Below are 17564 nucleotides of genomic sequence, written 5' to 3'. Positions count from 1 at the left end.
TCTGAAGTGAGGATTACTAAAGCGTTCCTTATAAACACCTACAGAGGGGACGACAAACTCAGTCAACCATTTTTTTTATTGAATGTGTGCTACGAAAACATAAGAGTGGCGTACGCTCACTTCAGTGACATAAAAGCTTTGCACTTTATACTGAGTAACAATGAACAAGGTAATTTAGAGATTTACAAACAAATCAATGGACTGCACAATAATATTCTGACACTTTAGGGATGTGAAAAGAAAAAGAGGACGAAAAGAAAAACTGAAGAGGAGAGGGTAGCTTTACATGTAGCTTATTCGATGTGAAAATAAAATGACAAAACATGAAAAATGCTATTTAACAAGCATCAGAACAAGTGGCTGTGCATTGAAATAGAAGTGAACATTGGCATTAATTTTTTAGCTTAAACTGAACAATTGCTAGAGAGACCTGCTCTCATGAGGATCATTTCATTTCATTTGAACCTAGTTTTTTAAATCTACATTTCTATTTTAATAACAATTTTAACAAGGAAAAGAAAACATGGTCAATTTTGATGCAAACAAATGCTCTGTAAATAAAAGTAAAAGAAAGATAAAAGTTGTAAGCTGTAAACAATACATCAGCGAACAAGGGAAAAGGCTACGTGTCCAAACCTCGTAGATTTCAAACAATAACAAAATGTTGTTTAGCCAAATGAAAACATGGTTCTTTGTGTTTGTAAAATATTTTTTGACTGTAGTTAGTTGAACACCATGAATCATAAACCAGATGGTCACAGTGCTGGAGAGGAAACCGTCATGTCCTAGTACCTGGATGTGGAGGAGAGACAGCTGTTGCTCCACATGTTAAACAATCTCCATAGATGACAAATCATATCATCACTTCATTCTCACACAACAACCACACTGAAAAAGTGACTTCTCATCCTGAGCTGAAATCCAGCACAGTGATCGGTACCTGTGGACGCGTGTAAACACTGGACAGAGACCAATGTTGTACTGCCACACTGTGGACAACGAATGCAAATACATCAGCAATTTGAGATGAGGCTCAGAAATCCCAGCATTGGAAAGAAGTTGGGGTCAAATGTATGAAAAACACCAGAATCTTTGGGGAAAGAAGAATTACTGAAACCTAAATAATACATTAAGATTAGAACTCTGAGGCAGAGGTAAATTACAATGCACATGTTTTAAAGAAGTTATGATAAAATACTCAGGTAAACAGGAATCCACTAATATGGGTGATACTATCAAATGTTCTCCTGACAAGGTCCAAAGGCTGTAACACAGTTTCACACAAGCTTAAGTGCAAATGTAGATGCACATCACTTTGACCTTTAAGACTTTTCTTTGGAATATGTAAATATTGAGTTGTATTTAATAATAAAGTAATTTGCAAGCATTAAAAATGAAATAATTCTGCCAAATACAGACAGATGATATTAAATGGACTTAACAATATTATCTCTTGTTATTTGAATCCAGAGATAACAACATTCCACCTGATTTCAAACTGATAAGACAGGAGTAAGATTTTGTTTTTGATCACAAGAGCTTCTGGACCACACACACACAACATGGAATGATAAACACCCATTTATGATTTGAAGGCTCTAACACTTAAAGTTTAAGTTTTAGCAACATATGAATTTCAGCATCAATAGTTCAAGTTCATCAACAGACAAAAATTGTGTTGTTCAGAACAAGTGGAAAAAAGACATTTCAGAGGAAATTTGAGTTGCGATGAAAAGAAAAGAAGAGTAAACAATCATTTCTTCGACAGGTATAAAAATCTCCAACTTATTACAAGTTCACAGCCATGATTTCGAAAATACTGATTTGGACTGAAGTGAAAGTTTGAACTTGGCATTGGAGGATGAAGAGATAATAAGACAAACACAGTTTTGGCCGTCAGGTAAACACACAAGCATCCAGCAAATAAAGTATTTAGGAAATAAGGCAGGAATACTGATAGTAAGCCACACGGCCTGTAATGTTTTGGTCCTTTGACACGATTCCACCTCGACTTTGTATGAAGTCGATTGTTCCAGCATCAATGTGGAGACCAACTCCAACAGCTCTTTACGACAGAACATCCCTTTTACAACAGCGACACATCACTGGTGTGTGGAGGAGGTCTCTTCGTCTTCAGCTTCAGGTTAATTATCCTCCTCATCGTCGCTGACGAAGCTCCGTCCGTCCTGACTCGACTCCCTCTCCCTGAGGAAGGTCTGTCTGATGGCCTCCAGCTCCGTCAGCTCCAGACGGACCTTCTCTAGGTGGAAGGAGCGGCGGTTCTGGATTTGCCTCATGGGGAACGGGTTCATGTCCCCGAAGGCGATGCTCATCAGCTTCCTGGAAAAAAACAGAGACGGTGGAAAAACTGTTGTGTCAGTCTTGGATGTTTCATATTGTTGTGCAGACACTGTGCTGTGGATAAGTACTGAATTTGACATCCTGTTGTCCCTGTGTTGTGTATTTGTTTTAGGTTACTAAGTGTATTACTTAGTCTAAAAGTGTATTAGAGTTAGAATTTTTACCTCTGCCAAGAAAGTTGTGTTTTTGTTTGTTTGTTTATTTATTTGTTTGCAGGATTACACAAAAACTACTCAACCAATTTCCATGACATTTCCTGGAGGGGTGGGGCGTGGCCCAAGAAAGATAACAAATTTTGGGACAGATCTGGATCAGGGAGTGGATCCTGGAATTCTTTTCACTTTGTTCAACATTGCCAGACGTTTTTCAAAATTGTCCTTGATCTCTAAGAGAATAATTCCTGGATCTTGATGAAAGAAATCTGGCAGAAAAGAAAAAATATGAGATTGATATATATGAGTGTGCAATTTGGAGCAGTTCCAAATAAAATTCAGGATCTAGTGAATTTAAATGTGGTTTCATAAGGAGACTGTTGGGCCTTGGCGGAGGTATTCAGGCTACTGAGTGCCCTTCTGGTTGATTCTTGATTATTTAATGCTTAGCTACAGATGCAAACTCATACTGTAGATGAGCAGTATGAGTTGATATGCTCAGTAACAGAGCATGAGGACACAATCAGCTACTCCAGTGTAAATGACCTTGCTCCTTATTACTGCAGACACACTGGTCTGAGTCAGGCTGCAAATACCAAAACAAACAGTTAGCAGTGACTGTACCTTGAATCCAGGATTGTTCCTGTGAAGTATCGGAGATATTTGAAGATGGTTGTGGAATCCTGCAACTTCAAAAACTCTTCCTCCTTGTACTTGAAGAGAGCGAGGGCGGAGCGAAATATGATCTGTAGAGGGGAAAGTATCAGAAGCTGTGAAATCGCCACTGGACTTTCCTGTGTGAACATAAACGATAATCCCATCATCATCTTTAATATGCAAGGTCCATTTAGAAGAATGGAGTTTTTCTGACTTTTAGAGGAATGTCTGAAGGTAACAATATTTGATCAAAAAGTGAAGGTTCACCATTGTTGCATTTGCTTAAATGTGACCGAACCTTAAAGGTGGAAATACTCAGCTGTAGTGTTGACTGCTCATTTTACTCAAAATGTGTCTTTTATCATATAAAAGGTAGAAACTTGACATGTTAATATGTTTAAAAAGTCTCACCACGGGACTTTAACTTATTCGTTTTTTTGGACTTCAGTGTTTTGGGCCATTCTCACTACTCTGACTGCTTCGTTTTCAGTCAATGGAAAAACCCACTGGGCACTACACAGATATTGCCTCACACGGAGACCGAAAATGAAACAAAAATAAAGTGAATACTAAACATCGGGGAGCAAGAATTACTCCTAAAGACTGCTAATGTTGTCGTATATGCTGGATGTGTGACTATCAAACTGTGACCTAACAAGTTTACCATACATTACAAGAAGATAATAATAATATGCATGTTGGTGCTCTGTCCACAGTTTGGTTCTGTTGCCACCAAAGGGCCAAAACAAGTCCAGGTTTAATGTCGTATTCATTTATTGTGGTTAAAAACTGCAATGTAAAAACCACAGTGCCGACATGTAGCATTGATTTAGCCTGATACCAAAACTCCTTTTGGTTGGGTTTTTTTTGGTGCTTTGTCAGAGCTTTTCTAACTGAACATAGATGTGTGATGTTGTCGAAAATGAGAGTATATTTAACTTAGATAATAGAACCAAAACAAAAAGCTAAAATAGGCTAAAAAGCTCAGCAGCTGGATAGTTAGGGGATAATTTCATGTGGGCTCCTCATAAAACTTTTTAATAACACAAAAGCATTTGACCCACTGTAAATAAAAAAAGTCTATAAATAGATGTCTGGAGCTATACAAACACAAATGATTTTGAAGTTTTGAGACACAGTGAATTAATATGACAAGCAACTAAATATGCACTTGTGGGAACTTGTTAACACCCCAACAGAAAACATGCAATATATAGAAGGAGCATAATTTAAGCTCATACAAATAAACAGCTGCATTAGAAGTTCCAAGACGCTCACAGCATGCCCGGACAAATCCCAGAAATAGAGCGACAGCGTTTGAAAACGGAGACTCTGAGTTTTACTTTCTCTTTTGCCTCTTACCTTTGGACCTTCGTACAGGAAGGCGTCCCAGATCTTGAAGAGGATGTCGCCCACCACGCTGTCCACGAACACCACCAGGAACCAGTTGAAGGTGATGAGGGAGAAGTCGACCTTGTGCTGCTCAAAGTGGGCGTGAAGCCGCGGCAGCTTCTCGAACATCAGGTCCTTGAACACGCGCTGGTCAACCTGCAGAACCAAGAAAACAGAGGATTTTATTTTCACAGCAGGAGGAAAAACTTCAGAAAAAAGTCCAGCAGATAGAAAGACTGATCAGTGCACTGCATTCCTGCTCTGGTATGTCATGAGCAGCAGGCTCGGTCACATGAATATGACATCACCATCACAAGAAAAGAAAAAAACACTCCTGAGGAAGCAGCAACTTGTCCCGTGTTCTCCAGTATCACAGTATATCATTTCAGCGTGTTTACCTGTGAGCCAAGCAGAGTCTTGGTGTAATAGTCTCTCGGCATGAACACTTCCACAATAGCTATGAGGCTCCAGAAGGCGTCCTCTTGGTCCAGATAGAGCAAGGCAATGGCAGCCAGCCTGAGGAAATACATGCAATAAAAATGAATGGTTACAAGGCATAAGAGGAGAGAGGGAAGAGCAGGAAAACCAGATCCCCTCCAGTACCTGTTCAGTCCCTGACAGTAGCCAATATCTGGGTTCCTCCAGGAGAACGCCATCAAGACGTTCCTGAGTTTCTGGATGCCGCCCGCACTCGGAGAGGAGTAGTGCTTGTTGTTGGGCAAAGTACGCAGCAGGTCCAGCTCGATCTGCTTCGAGGCTGGGTTGGGCTTGTCCCTGGCTACATTCAGTAACGTCTCGTAATAGTCCGGCGCCAAATGGTCCCGAAATTTCTTGACGTGGAAGGAGACACACCAGCGCCACACCTGGGACCGGTGCTCGTGCGGCACACCGCAGCGAATCAGGGCTTTGAGCTCAGGGGAGTGCACCAGGTCTCTGTTCATGGTGCTGGCCAGGTAGTTCTCCCACTTTACTCCTACGGACACCTCCTGGTTCGTCATGGACAGCGACTTCAGCTCCAAGGCTCTCACCTTCGCAAACAGCTTCTCCTCCTCCTCCTCTTCCTCAGGCACCGTCTTGAAGCCAAACACGTCGTACTCACTGAGGTTGATTCAAAACAGAGAGACAAAGTAGTCAAGAATCAGTGACGCTCACTTTAATGCAAAAGATATTTAAACTTAGGCAACTCTGTTCTATCCAACATGATGTAAGGATTTCCTGAATTTATAATAACGAGTGCAGTGCCTGTTTGGAATGAGCTGTCCTGTGCTAGTGCTCCAGAGCTACTTCAGAATTATGAATTATTCCTTGTCATACGTGAGTCCTCCCTTAAACATGAAGTTTTTATAAAACAGTCTATGGTGCAGAGTGAAGTTAGAAAAATTGCTTTATCTGCAGTGAAGATTTTATAATCAGTGTTTTTCATCAAAATGAACCTGAATTTGCTTTAGTCCTGTTCACATGTGTGGCTTATATATAAGTTTGAAGTATTTATATAACATCATCCAATGCATGACGGCTATTTCAGAGTCTGTTAAACAGTTGGCACAATCTTCAGTTCCAAGTTCTGTGGAACTTGATGAAGCGTGGTGAAGCGTGGCACCTGTTACTTGTCAGATCTGCGTGTGTCTGATATGGTGAAATCAAAATTATCAAAATAGTTTGGTGTAGAGTTTGACCCAGTTACAGAAGTTTGCTTTAGTTTATGCAAGGACATAGAAGAACTTGATCCGTGGACTGACTATTAGCACACTGCCCCACCCCCACCTACTGCTACAGGGGCTGGTCGCCTGTTTAACTTTTTATTAATAATGAACATGTCGCATGTACAAACTGCACCAGATCAAACACTGCACTTCCCTGGACCATTAAGAATACACATGTCAAGTGTGAAGTTGATAAGACGAATGGTTCTTGAGATATGCTTTACACCGACAGAGAGAGATTCATAGAGCACTAGATATATTATTAGACCCATTCAGCAGAGCCTGTTTTTCTGGTTTAATAAATGGGTGTCGCTGTTAATCAAGGTACAACAGGTCTTGTGACTCTCATGCAACAGTGTCTGTTAAGACTACTGGGATAATATCCGTCTCTCCTGAAATAGATTTTTCCATGATTTGTGAAGTCTACATATAACAGCATGTCCAGGGACTGACACATTTGCTTCTAATGTTTCCTAACGTTTAATGTCCATACCTGACAGTGCTTGGTTTGAAGATGGGGTGCTCGTGCTGATCGGAGCCCTCTACCTGCAGAGCATCCTCTAACAATCTGGAAATGACGTCACAGGCAGGGCTCTGCTCCGAAGACGAACACACCGGGGTCTTCACTTCTTGAAGCAGCACCAGATATTTACTCTCCACCTGACACAACTTGGCCTCCAGGGCCGTACACTGCAGGAAAGGAAAAAAGCAGAGGATTACAATAAAGTTTCTGATTGTTTTGCACTTTAAGAATTAGGGGGCACCAGCCAAGCTCAACACTGGACTTCCCCTACCACTCAGACTTCCTGTTTCTATTAACAGGAAAATGCACCATTAACCACCAGAGACAAGACAGTACCTTTGCTTCTAAAGCTTTTTCTCTATTCTCTGCATTTCTGCGTAACACTGTCAGCTCCAGGATCTCTTTGTTCAGGAACTTGTTCTGGGATTTGTAGCCTTGAAGACTGTCCTGAAAATAAAAAACACATAGTTTGTCGGGTTAAACAGTGAGAACTTAACCACAAAAAGAAAATAATAATTGTGGATCATACACTGAAGCTAAAGAAAAACAAACTTTTCCTGGACTACCAATCGATTCCCACAGAATCAGTGCTCATAATCAGCAGCTTCATTGTCTCTCTCTAAAAATCAGGTTTAAGTGTTTTCCTCTGCACCTTCAGGATGTCCAGCTCCGGCTGCTCTTTGATTGGAGACAGTGAACTTGCATCATTTGGATTTCCACTGTCCTCAGGGCTCTGCTGCGACAGCTTCATGATGACTTCATCCTTAGCCTGGATGGTCTCCATCATCATACCCAGCTGCTCATTCATCTCCCCTACTTTAATCTTCAAGCCTTTCAGCTCCTGTTGCAGGCTCTCCTTCTCCAAGGCAAGACGCTCCATGTGGCCACACAGGGCCTGGATCTGTCCGTCTCTTTCCTGAAGCAGGTTCTCCAGCTGGGCGATTTCTTCCTGGGTTACTTCAGAGGCCTGGGCCTGGGCCTGGGCCTGGGCCTGGTCTGAGGCTGTGGATGGATCAGGAGCCGGGGCCGGACAGCGGACTGTTGGCCGCTCGCTCTGAGACGTCCTGAGAGTCTGCTGCAGAAGTCTAACCAGCTCCTGGGTGATAAAAGACAAAGTCAATTTGTCAACACATCAACTTGTAGGGTCAAAATTATGTTTTGAAATGACGTTGCCTGGTTCACAGAAAACATGCATTTGAAGTCATAATATTACAAGAGTAAAGTCTTAATTTAACAAGAAAAGAGTCATATTATGAGAATAAAGAAAAAAAACTATTTAGGAGAAAACCACCCAGAACACCCCTACTTGGCAGAGTTCCACTCTTTCTGGATCCAAAATCTTGATTACAGATCTCACTGTTTACGAAACCCCTTTGAATATCACTCAGAGGTAACCAACGATAACGTCACAGTCAACACAATTTCCTCGAGGATATATCCTCAAGTCTGTGTGAATCTTTCTTCAGAGCAGATTTAAATTTGTTTAAAGCCCTGATATGATAATGTGGTGCTGATGTGACAAAAGATGAAGTATTTTGTTATTTGTGAAACCTATAATACAGTATGCTCCACATTCGTCATTTTAACACAGACGACAGGCTGTTCTTCTAATATTACTCCTTTAAAATTACACTTAACCTAATAATAACAACTTAATAATAAATAATAAACTTAATAGATACTAAATGTAATATTGTGACATTTTCCTTGTAATATTACATCTTTATTCTCAGAAAATTATGACTTTATTTTCACAAAAATTACTACTTCTTTTCTATTACATTTTTGAAAGATTACTTTTCCCTTTAAGTGACCCCATTCTTCATCGTAAGATTTACTATGGACAATATTGAAATTACATTTAATATATTTGTTTACTCTAATCATTTCTGGGAACAGAGTAACTAAGCTTGCCAAATATTAAGGGTGTAAGTATTACTATTATGTAGTGTAATAATATGTAAAGTCCTACATTTTGCTCCACATACTAGTTGTATTCTAAATTAATCGCCACAATCTTGCAGCCTGTTACTGAAACTGACAACAAAACTCACGGAACAAGGAAGTAAATCTTAAAATGTCTTGACAAACATCAACTTGTTGTTCTAACCAAGCAGCCAAGTGTGTGCTAGTTAGGGTTTCCCACTAAGTTTTATGGCAGAGCTGGAAAAAACCCACCAACACTAATATAATAAAAAAATGTGTCGATGCTCATTTGGACCTGGAGTCAGGCTGACAAGAGAAACATGTGACGTTTATCCTCCACTATGCCCACATGACGTCTCATTCACATCAACAACAGAGGTGTACCATCGTCTAATATGCTGCACTGAGAAAATGTGGCTAGTGTGCTTCCACAAACACACCTACATGTGTGCTCACACAGATGGAGACACAATATGTCACATGCAACAAATTTGTATTGCATTTCCAGTTACACAGAGACAACAACCAGTTGTCTCCAGAGTCAGTTAGAAATTCCTGCCTAAGTTGGAGCTGCTGACTCTTAACTACCTCACAACTGAGGCGCACACACACACACACACACACACAAACACAAACACATACACAAGCTAGTCTCTTAACACTAAAAACAAGAACAGGGAACAGCTCACTGGTGACTGTTTTGAGGAGAACTGTTGTTCCATCAGTTCTTGCTTTAGCATGACTTTACATTTTTTGTCTTCCTGTGTCAGTGAGAGAGTCAGAACTACTCATAGCTCCAACTCAAACACCACCACCACAGGCTCCAGCTAAATTCACTGAAATACTATTTCAAGCACTAAATTCTGTTGGGTAATCCCTCTGAAGTGGATGAGTCAGACATTATGAAGTCCTGACAATCTATCATTGTGAAAACCAATGAATCCTTGCTACATCCACTTAGAGATGACACAAGACAGGTTGAACAGAAGAGATTAAATGGAAAAATGTGCACTTGATGTTTAATGATAAGAACTACTTAAACAAAAGAAAACATCTTTGAGAAAATATATTTGACATGTTATTGGACTTTTTAGTTTGGTCCGTGTCCCATCCACTAACATGGAGGAGGAGGGGGGTTTATGATCTATATTGCATCCAGCAACCAGGGGGCGATCAAGATGATTTGGCTTCATAAACAGTCATGGCAACATGTTGATATAAAGCAATCAGAATGTTTACATTGATCAACAGAAGTTTTGTGTGTTTAGCAAACACAATAAACAATAAAATTCTAATACATTCCATACTCATTTGATTAATCACACTCCTTTTTGAAATGCTATTACATTGGGAGAGATAATGACAGTGTGTACCTTCTGACTGGCGAGCTCATCTCGGAGTTTGGCCTGTTCCTGCTCCATGCGGCTCAGTTCTTCCTGTTGGCTCTGGAGGCGAAGCTGCATCTCCAAAGGTTTGCTGCCGTTACACTCCACTGGCGAGCTCTCAGCACTGCGTGTCTCAGCACTGCGCCCAAACCTCCCAGAGGCCATCATGTCCCGAAGCAGCGGCTTCTTAGGCCGGGCCGAATTTCGCACAAAGTCAAATGTAAATGCAGATCCAAAGGAATCTGAGAGAGAAGAGAATTTTCTTACTTGTTGCCTGTAAACACAGTTTTGTGTAAGTTATGAAAGAGACTTCAGGAGCTGGATGCAAAAAATGGATACATTTCTTCTATGGGGAATGTAAGCAGAGTATGAGTATTAAACCAGAAGTGTTTAAGGAAACATGAAGTGGACGTACGTCTGAGTGTGTCTGGGTGAGATTTCTGTTCAATGAAGTCCTTGGGCGGGGCGTCCACCAGCTCCCACTCCTCTGTGCTGTTGTTACCAGTGTAAAACACACTGCGCCTGTTCTCAGCTCCCTTGCCCTGCCGCAGATAAGACATGGAGTTCCTGACAGAACAAAAACCAGACAGCAGGGTGAGTAAGACCAGGAGTGGAGCTATAGTGACTGCTACTTTGTGCAAGCCGTTCAAATCCACAGACATCACGGACTAACTGCAGGGAACATGAAGTTCTACTCCTTGCTGAATAGTAACATAAGCACAAAGAAATCCTTTGTTAATATATTAAGAGTGTTGCCATAAATTCTGCTGCTGCTAATGTCTTTTTAAATTAAATACTAATCAATTATATCATCGCATTGGAATAAATGGGAAGCCATGAATCATAGTTATAAAAGCATTCTTTAAAGTGAAAACAGCTGTAAAAGGCCACGACAAGTGTGACACTCGAGTTGTCGCCTGCCTCACACCTCGTCAGCAGACACATCGACCCCACAACCGTCACACATTAAGGACACATTTTAACAAGTGTAGCTGCCCACAGAGCCCACATGATGAATCGCACTTCACTTTAGGCCTCAATAAGCATCTTTTAACCTCAGGGCTCTGCTGTTACAGTAAAGGCTAATTTATGCTCAACGTTAGATATGTGTACTGAAATGGACGGAGCCTAGTGTCTATCCTCGGCGCTCATTTTGTGCTCATCTGTGCACGTCTTCTGAAAGCTTCAGGACACAGATGAAACAGACGAAATGTAGCAGTACCAGAAGTAATCCTGGGGGGGCAGTGTAGCCAATAGTTGAAAAGAGATGATCATAGGACACGAAGAAGAAATTTCAACAATGGTGGAGACTTTACGAGTTGGTAAATTGAAACATCGCTGCTTACAACACGGCAGCATTTGCGTCTTTCTTAAGAAGCACATTATCAGAACCTTCTCCACTGTCGCCAACATAAAGGATACATGGAAGTATGTGGGCAGCGACAGTTTGAAACCCACGTATCACTGTTCGTACGTTAAGGCAGCATAAATGAGCCTTTACATTTTTTAGATTTAGCCGCTTCTGATCGCATCATTAGTTCTACGAGCAGAAAATAACACACTGACAGACACAAAACAGGTTCAGTTAGCAGCTCTACGGACCCCATTTCATAAACATTTTATTAAATTATCAGGACACAACTAGTTGCTCTGTATGTGTCTCAGGAAACACATTTTGCCTTTTGAAATGCCTTTGAGGCTAAATCATCTTAGAGCAGACTGGTATGGAGGGATGTCGTGTGGAGTCAACAGCATCGCAGCTGAGTTTCTCCAAGATTACCAGAAGGGGAACTCTTGATGTCTCAATACTGGAGCAACTTGTGAACTGGATGTAACCATTTCCTCTCCTGCTGACAACTTCAAGAAGAACGGAGGAGGTGTTTTGTTTCCTCACTACAGCTCTCTAGGGGCACACGCTGCAGCGGACAAACTAGCTGCACCTGTTCAGCAGGGACTCGAAACAAAGACCTGAAAATGTGATATCTTTTTTCAAAAACTGTATGTACGATATAACTGAGCCTTACTTGAGTTCTGTACCAAGGTTTTTGAGCGAGAAGTTGAGAGGGTTGGTGGACACAGCGGAGGCTCCTCTGGCCGTCTGAATCCCCACCATTGAACCGCCCTCTGTCTCCGTCTCCATGGCAAAGTCGCTGCGGACCTTCTCCATGCTCTCGCTCAGCTTCTCAAAGATGAAACCATCTGAAGTGCAACACAGAGACGATGAGAATAACATCGGATCAATACGACAGCACTCGCCTCACCACTACTCCTTCTTAGGATCTTGGATTCATCTTGTTATTTTTAGATTAAATGACACCAAAGGATTCCAAAATAAAGCAAAGAAATATTTGGAGTTACCCACAAAGCTATTTACAGCAGGATACATGCCTGTGGGTTCATGAGCAACTCTCTAACAATCACTGTGTTGCATTTCTAAGCCCAGCATGCTGACTATACATTTTCATCTTTGTATGAAATTAACTCGGAAGATGTGGGAACGTTGTATAAAAGGGAAAAATGGTCGCAAATGTGTTTCACATGATCTACAAATGTCAACAATGCTTTGTATGTACTTGTGTGTTATCACAAATGTGTGTTTGTAATTTAAGTAATTTGAACACATTTAAAATCATTTCACAAATGCACACTTCCAAACCTGAATACATTTTTACCTACAGCCTTTTTTAACTTGGCTGCAACGCTGTTTACCCCCGAGACTCCAAAAGTGTTTTGTGGACTCAAACACTTCACCCACCCCTCCATCGGCACAGTGGTGAGTAGATAATGAAAGAATTTTCATTTTTGGGTGAACTATCCCTTTAAGACATTATTCTGAATAAGACATCATGTGAACAGCATGTTCTGATCTTATCCCAGATAAACATAATTCAATTTAGACATGTGGAATATTCTAATCTTAGATAATAACGTCCTGCTGGAGTTTTCACAGCATTGTGCGACAACAACATTCAACAGTTGCCAACTGCTTGAGGACGCATTGTCCTGAGTTCCAGTGTAAACAAGCAGTAGCCTGATCAGACTATGCTATGTAACATGTTGCTCTATGAAGCTCTATAAATGCACTGTACTGTAAATGCTAATGGCCTGGATTTATTCTGACATGTTTCAGCATCAGATGTTTGTGAGTAAACGTTGCAAACAGCAAGCCTGATCCACAACAGAGCACTGAACTCCCGAGATCCTCCTCCTACCCCTCCTCCAGAGTTTCTCTGGAGGAGGGGTATATGTGGACGCAATTTTCCAAATGAGAGCCTCTGGAGTTTCTGCGGACTTTCTCCGCCTGGCCTCCTAGTATAACGTTTGCAGAAACTCAATGTGAGAGCACAGCAGGGGATCCTCCGCAGGATTCACCGCTCGATAAAACCACTCCTACATTCTCTTACTGTTAAAACTTGGGAACCTGGCAACAAAATAACTCGACTGGTGTTTGCAGCAGTTGTGTCAACATCAACCCATCAGATACAGTTGTTTACTTTCAGCTGGTGCCGGGACATGATGAAACAGAGCAGTGACGCGAGTGTCGTGTCCACAGCGTACATTCACACTGTGTGTACCTGTGTGTGTCTGCCTACCATTGTCTTTGCCGACAAGGCCAGTGGGAGGGTAGGCCAGGGTCGGGGAGCTCCAGCTGTCTCTCTGACCGGAGCTCCGAGTGCTGCTGTACTCCCAACGTTTCTGCTGCAACTGCTGGAGCCAGAAGTTCATCACCTGCCTGCTGGGGGCCTGGAGACACAAACACAACAACACGAATAAGAGTTTTCAGACGACCTGTGGATAAAGTCCGGAGAATTCGTTCCGCACTTTACTCGCCGTTTGCTTTTCACACATGCACAACGCAGCGGGGGGCTCTCAGCACCGACGCGTTCACAACAGCAACAAATCCTCCATATTATTCAGGTGAGAGGTCGTGCAACCGGGTGCAGCAGACAGGGGCAGGAAGTAACATTAATTCTGCTGTGGAGATTACACATACACTGGTGTCGCCTCTTATCACCACAAACTCTCTAGACACCTTCGTCAGTGTCTTCTAGGTGTGTCACCGTTTTTTCGCCAGGAGAGATTTGTTTTCTTGTTAATTTTTCATCTGTTGCGTGTAAGAAGCGTCAACAACCCCCCACAGAGAAAGTCTGCAGATAATCCGGAGGCTCTCACTCGGACATTTATGCGTTCACACATGCACCTCCTGCTGAGAAAGTGCTGAGAATCTGCAGAGTTCAGTGCATGCCTGAAAGCACAAAGGGTGATTCATTTGCATGGATAAAAAACAAACACTTCCATTAGTCTCAGAGGGCCAAGTGTTTGCCCAGGAGGCGTTTTGAGTTCAAAGATTAAATGACAACTCACACATCAATAGTAATGGAACGACACCCTGTCTGGATGCAAGATAACAGCTGTGGAGGCAAATTAAACATATGAAACAGTTTAAATATCAGGTTACTAAAAAGATCTGTCAAGTGAAAGAGCGCAGATCCTGGTTTCAGTCTCTGTTCCTGCCTCAGGCCATGCAGGCGGGCCTGGTGTTAACCATTCACTCCATCTGCTTCAGCCTAGGCAGCAGCCAGGAGGAGTGAGACCACAGGGCCCTGGTTTGGCACTGACCCCGGTCACAAGTCACATGACAGCAGCAGAGAGGGCATCACATGAGACACTTTAAATACAGTCTATAGCTGTGACACTTTTATATAAAGCCTATGGCTGTGACACTTTTATATACAGTCTATGGCTGTGACACTTTTATATAAAGCCTATGGCTGTGACACTTTTATATACAGTCTATGGCTGTGACACTTTTATATACAGTCTATGGCTGTGACACTTTTATATAAAGCCTATGGCTGTGACACTTTTATATACAGTCTATGGCTGTGAGACTTTTATATAAAGCCTATGGCTGTGACACTTTTATATACGGTCTATGGCTGTGACACTTTTATATACAGTCTATGGCTGTGACACTTTTATATAAAGCCTATGGCTGTGACACTTTTATATACGGTCTATGGCTGTGACACTTTTATATACGGTCTATGGCTGTGACACGTTTACATACGGTCTATGGCTGTGACACTTTTATATACAGTCTATAGCTGTGACACTTTTATATAAAGCCTATGGCTGTGACACTTTTATATACAGTCTATGGCTGTGACACTTTTATATACAGTCTATGGCTGTGACACTTTTATATACAGTCTATGGCTGTGAGACTTTTATATAAAGCCTATGGCTGTGACACTTTTATATACGGTCTATGGCTGTGACACTTTTATATACAGTCTATGGCTGTGACACTTTTATATACAGTCTATGGCTGTGACACTTTTATATACGGTCTATGGCTGTGACACTTTTATATACAGTCTATAGCTGTGACACTTTTATATACGGTCTATGGCTGTGACACGTTTACATACGGTCTATGGCTGTGACACTTTTATATACAGTCTATGGCTGTGACACTTTTATATAGAATCTATGGCTGTGACACTTTTATATAAAGTCTATGAGCTCATGTGCACTTAAATCTATGTTTAAAAGTAAACACACGGATCTGGAAGACATGACACTTGCAGGCTGTGACTGTGTCCAGTGTGAATGGGTGTGTCTGCCTCCCCTCACTCAGAGGAGGAAGTGAGAAATCACAGCAACACAGCCTCAGCGCAGCCAGGAGTCATCACACCTTCAGCTCCTACCTTCAGGAGGAACTCCTTCCCGGCGGTGCGGATCTCAAACTGACCCTCTTCCCCCTCCACGTCGTAGCAGAAACACGCGTCTCCCACCTCGATGTGTCCGAGCGGCAGCCTGTCCTGCGGAGTCTTGAAGTAGTACAAGTAGCACTTCCTCGGGTCGTACACGAACCACCTCGGCTTGTAGCCCCTCAGTGGCCCCTTGCCGGACAGTTTGTTCAGGTAGCCGCACAGCCTGGAGGCCTGCTCCTTCGCGCCCTCCACCTCGGCCACGTCCATGGACCTGGCGGCCGTGATCCGCGGGGCCGCCGCGGGGCTCGCGTCGCTGCCATCCTCCTCTTCGTGCATCTTTCCCCAACTTTCCTCTTCTTCTTCTTCGACTTTTCTGTGCAGCGGCGGATGCCCACTGCTACTTCCATCCGCATGACTGTCTGCCTCCTGCCCCGGGGGAGCACGGGAGATGTAGTTCACTTCAAAGTGTAGTTCATGTGTGAGGCAGGAGCACCGCTGGGTGGTGCTGTTTCACAAGGAGAGCAGCAACGTGACTTTTTCTTATTTTTCTACTTTTGATTACAACCATGTGCAAACAATTTGTACCAAAATAATAAATTCAATATAAATTAAATTAAATTATAGAAAAATATAAAAAAGAAGTTAAGTTATAATTAAATTTGTATAAAATATGTTCTTCCTTGGGTCATGGCCCACCCCTCCACAAAACTTCATGGATATCAATTGAGTATTGTTTTTGTGTAATCCTGCTAATAAACATACAAACGCAGGCCAAAACATGACCTCCTTGGCGGAGGTAATAATACACATAATACACAAAAAGTAAAAAAGAAAACGAATAGACTACATTTTGATGCTAGGGGATAACTGAAAGTGAAATAAAATATAAAATATTTATATGAAAATATTTAACTTGTTACCTGCTTTTATAGGTTTGATAGCTTTTTGTTTTGTGGGATGTCAAATTGAATCAGCGTATCGTCAGAAATCCCTCCTGAGTGCTACAAAGTCTCCTACAGTTTGAGAGAAAAGTACCACTAATGTTAAAATGCATTGTGTCATTGGGCTGAACGAGGGATGTTTTTTATTCTTTTCAGAGTTTAACAGTTTAATGATATGAGATCTAACATCATCAAGACTTTGTAGTGTTACTGCACCTTCTCTGTGATAAAGTCTCAATCTGTAAAGTACCCCTGTAACTTTACAGCTATAGATAAATGTAATAGTAAAATTAACCATGTATGATACTGGATGCTTTATAGTTGCACTCTTGTTATAACATGATGCATGTGGGAAAGAATAGTAGATGGGTGGTCTATGTTTGGAAGTGCACCTATACATTTTTCCCATGTAAACTCTTTTATATAACTGCAATGCAGTTTTACCCATTGTTTAAAGGAAGGTGTAAGAAAAACTGATGTGGTGCTTTTGCACTGACATTTAACAGGCATCAACACACTTGTGACCTTCTAAAGACCCACATCCTCCTCTTGGATATGTCGCCAGAAGACTTCAAAACGATCTTAAACCGCCTCCTGGCTGGCAACTGTCTGATGAGACAAATCTGCCTCTTTTTTCTACATATATCAGAAAATACTGTACTGCACTGCAACTGTTGAAAAACATGTACGTTTATGTTCCTTGAGCATTGTTAACAATTCATTATGTTCACATTTACATAGTATGCACAAATAGTGATTATATGGTAATTTACAAACACAACAGAGAAAGCATTTGACCCCAAA

At 41.7% G+C, this 17564-nt stretch overlaps 1 protein-coding gene across 1 annotated transcript; it reads right to left on the bottom strand.

Annotated features, from left to right (window-relative positions):
- Positions 1-57: 57 nt before the first annotated feature.
- tbc1d2b (TBC1 domain family, member 2B) lies at positions 58-16247 on the bottom strand. The gene is made up of 14 exons (XM_034587927.1): positions 15814-16247; positions 13693-13843; positions 12124-12298; positions 10515-10666; positions 10088-10341; positions 7441-7884; positions 7125-7235; positions 6759-6955; positions 5166-5660; positions 4961-5078; positions 4533-4718; positions 3138-3259; positions 1481-2340; positions 58-1117 (listed from the first exon to the last, which is right to left on the bottom strand). Exons 1-13 carry the CDS (start codon positions 16153-16155, stop codon positions 2145-2147), a joined length of 2943 nt encoding a protein of 980 aa, XP_034443818.1. The 5' UTR covers positions 16156-16247; the 3' UTR covers positions 58-1117; positions 1481-2144.
- Positions 16248-17564: the final 1317 nt, after the last annotated feature.

The sequence above is a fragment of the Hippoglossus hippoglossus genome, chromosome 6 (assembly GCF_009819705.1).
Source record: "Hippoglossus hippoglossus isolate fHipHip1 chromosome 6, fHipHip1.pri, whole genome shotgun sequence".
Taxonomy (NCBI): Eukaryota; Metazoa; Chordata; class Actinopteri; order Pleuronectiformes; family Pleuronectidae; genus Hippoglossus; species Hippoglossus hippoglossus.
This window is presented reverse-complemented; position numbering and strand designations above follow the sequence as displayed.

Excerpts from the sequence above, each read along its gene's own strand:
- tbc1d2b (XM_034587927.1), bottom strand. The coding sequence starts at position 16,155 with ATGCACGAAGAGGAGGATGGCAGCGACGCGAGCCCCGCGGCGGCCCCG. Across the intron at positions 10,667-12,123 it reads AACCTTGGTACAGAACTCAA|GAACTCCATGTCTTATCTGC; the intron begins GTAAGGCTCAGT and ends TTGTTCTGTCAG. Across the intron at positions 5,079-5,165 it reads TACTGTCAGGGACTGAACAG|GCTGGCTGCCATTGCCTTGC; the intron begins GTACTGGAGGGG and ends GTATTTCCTCAG.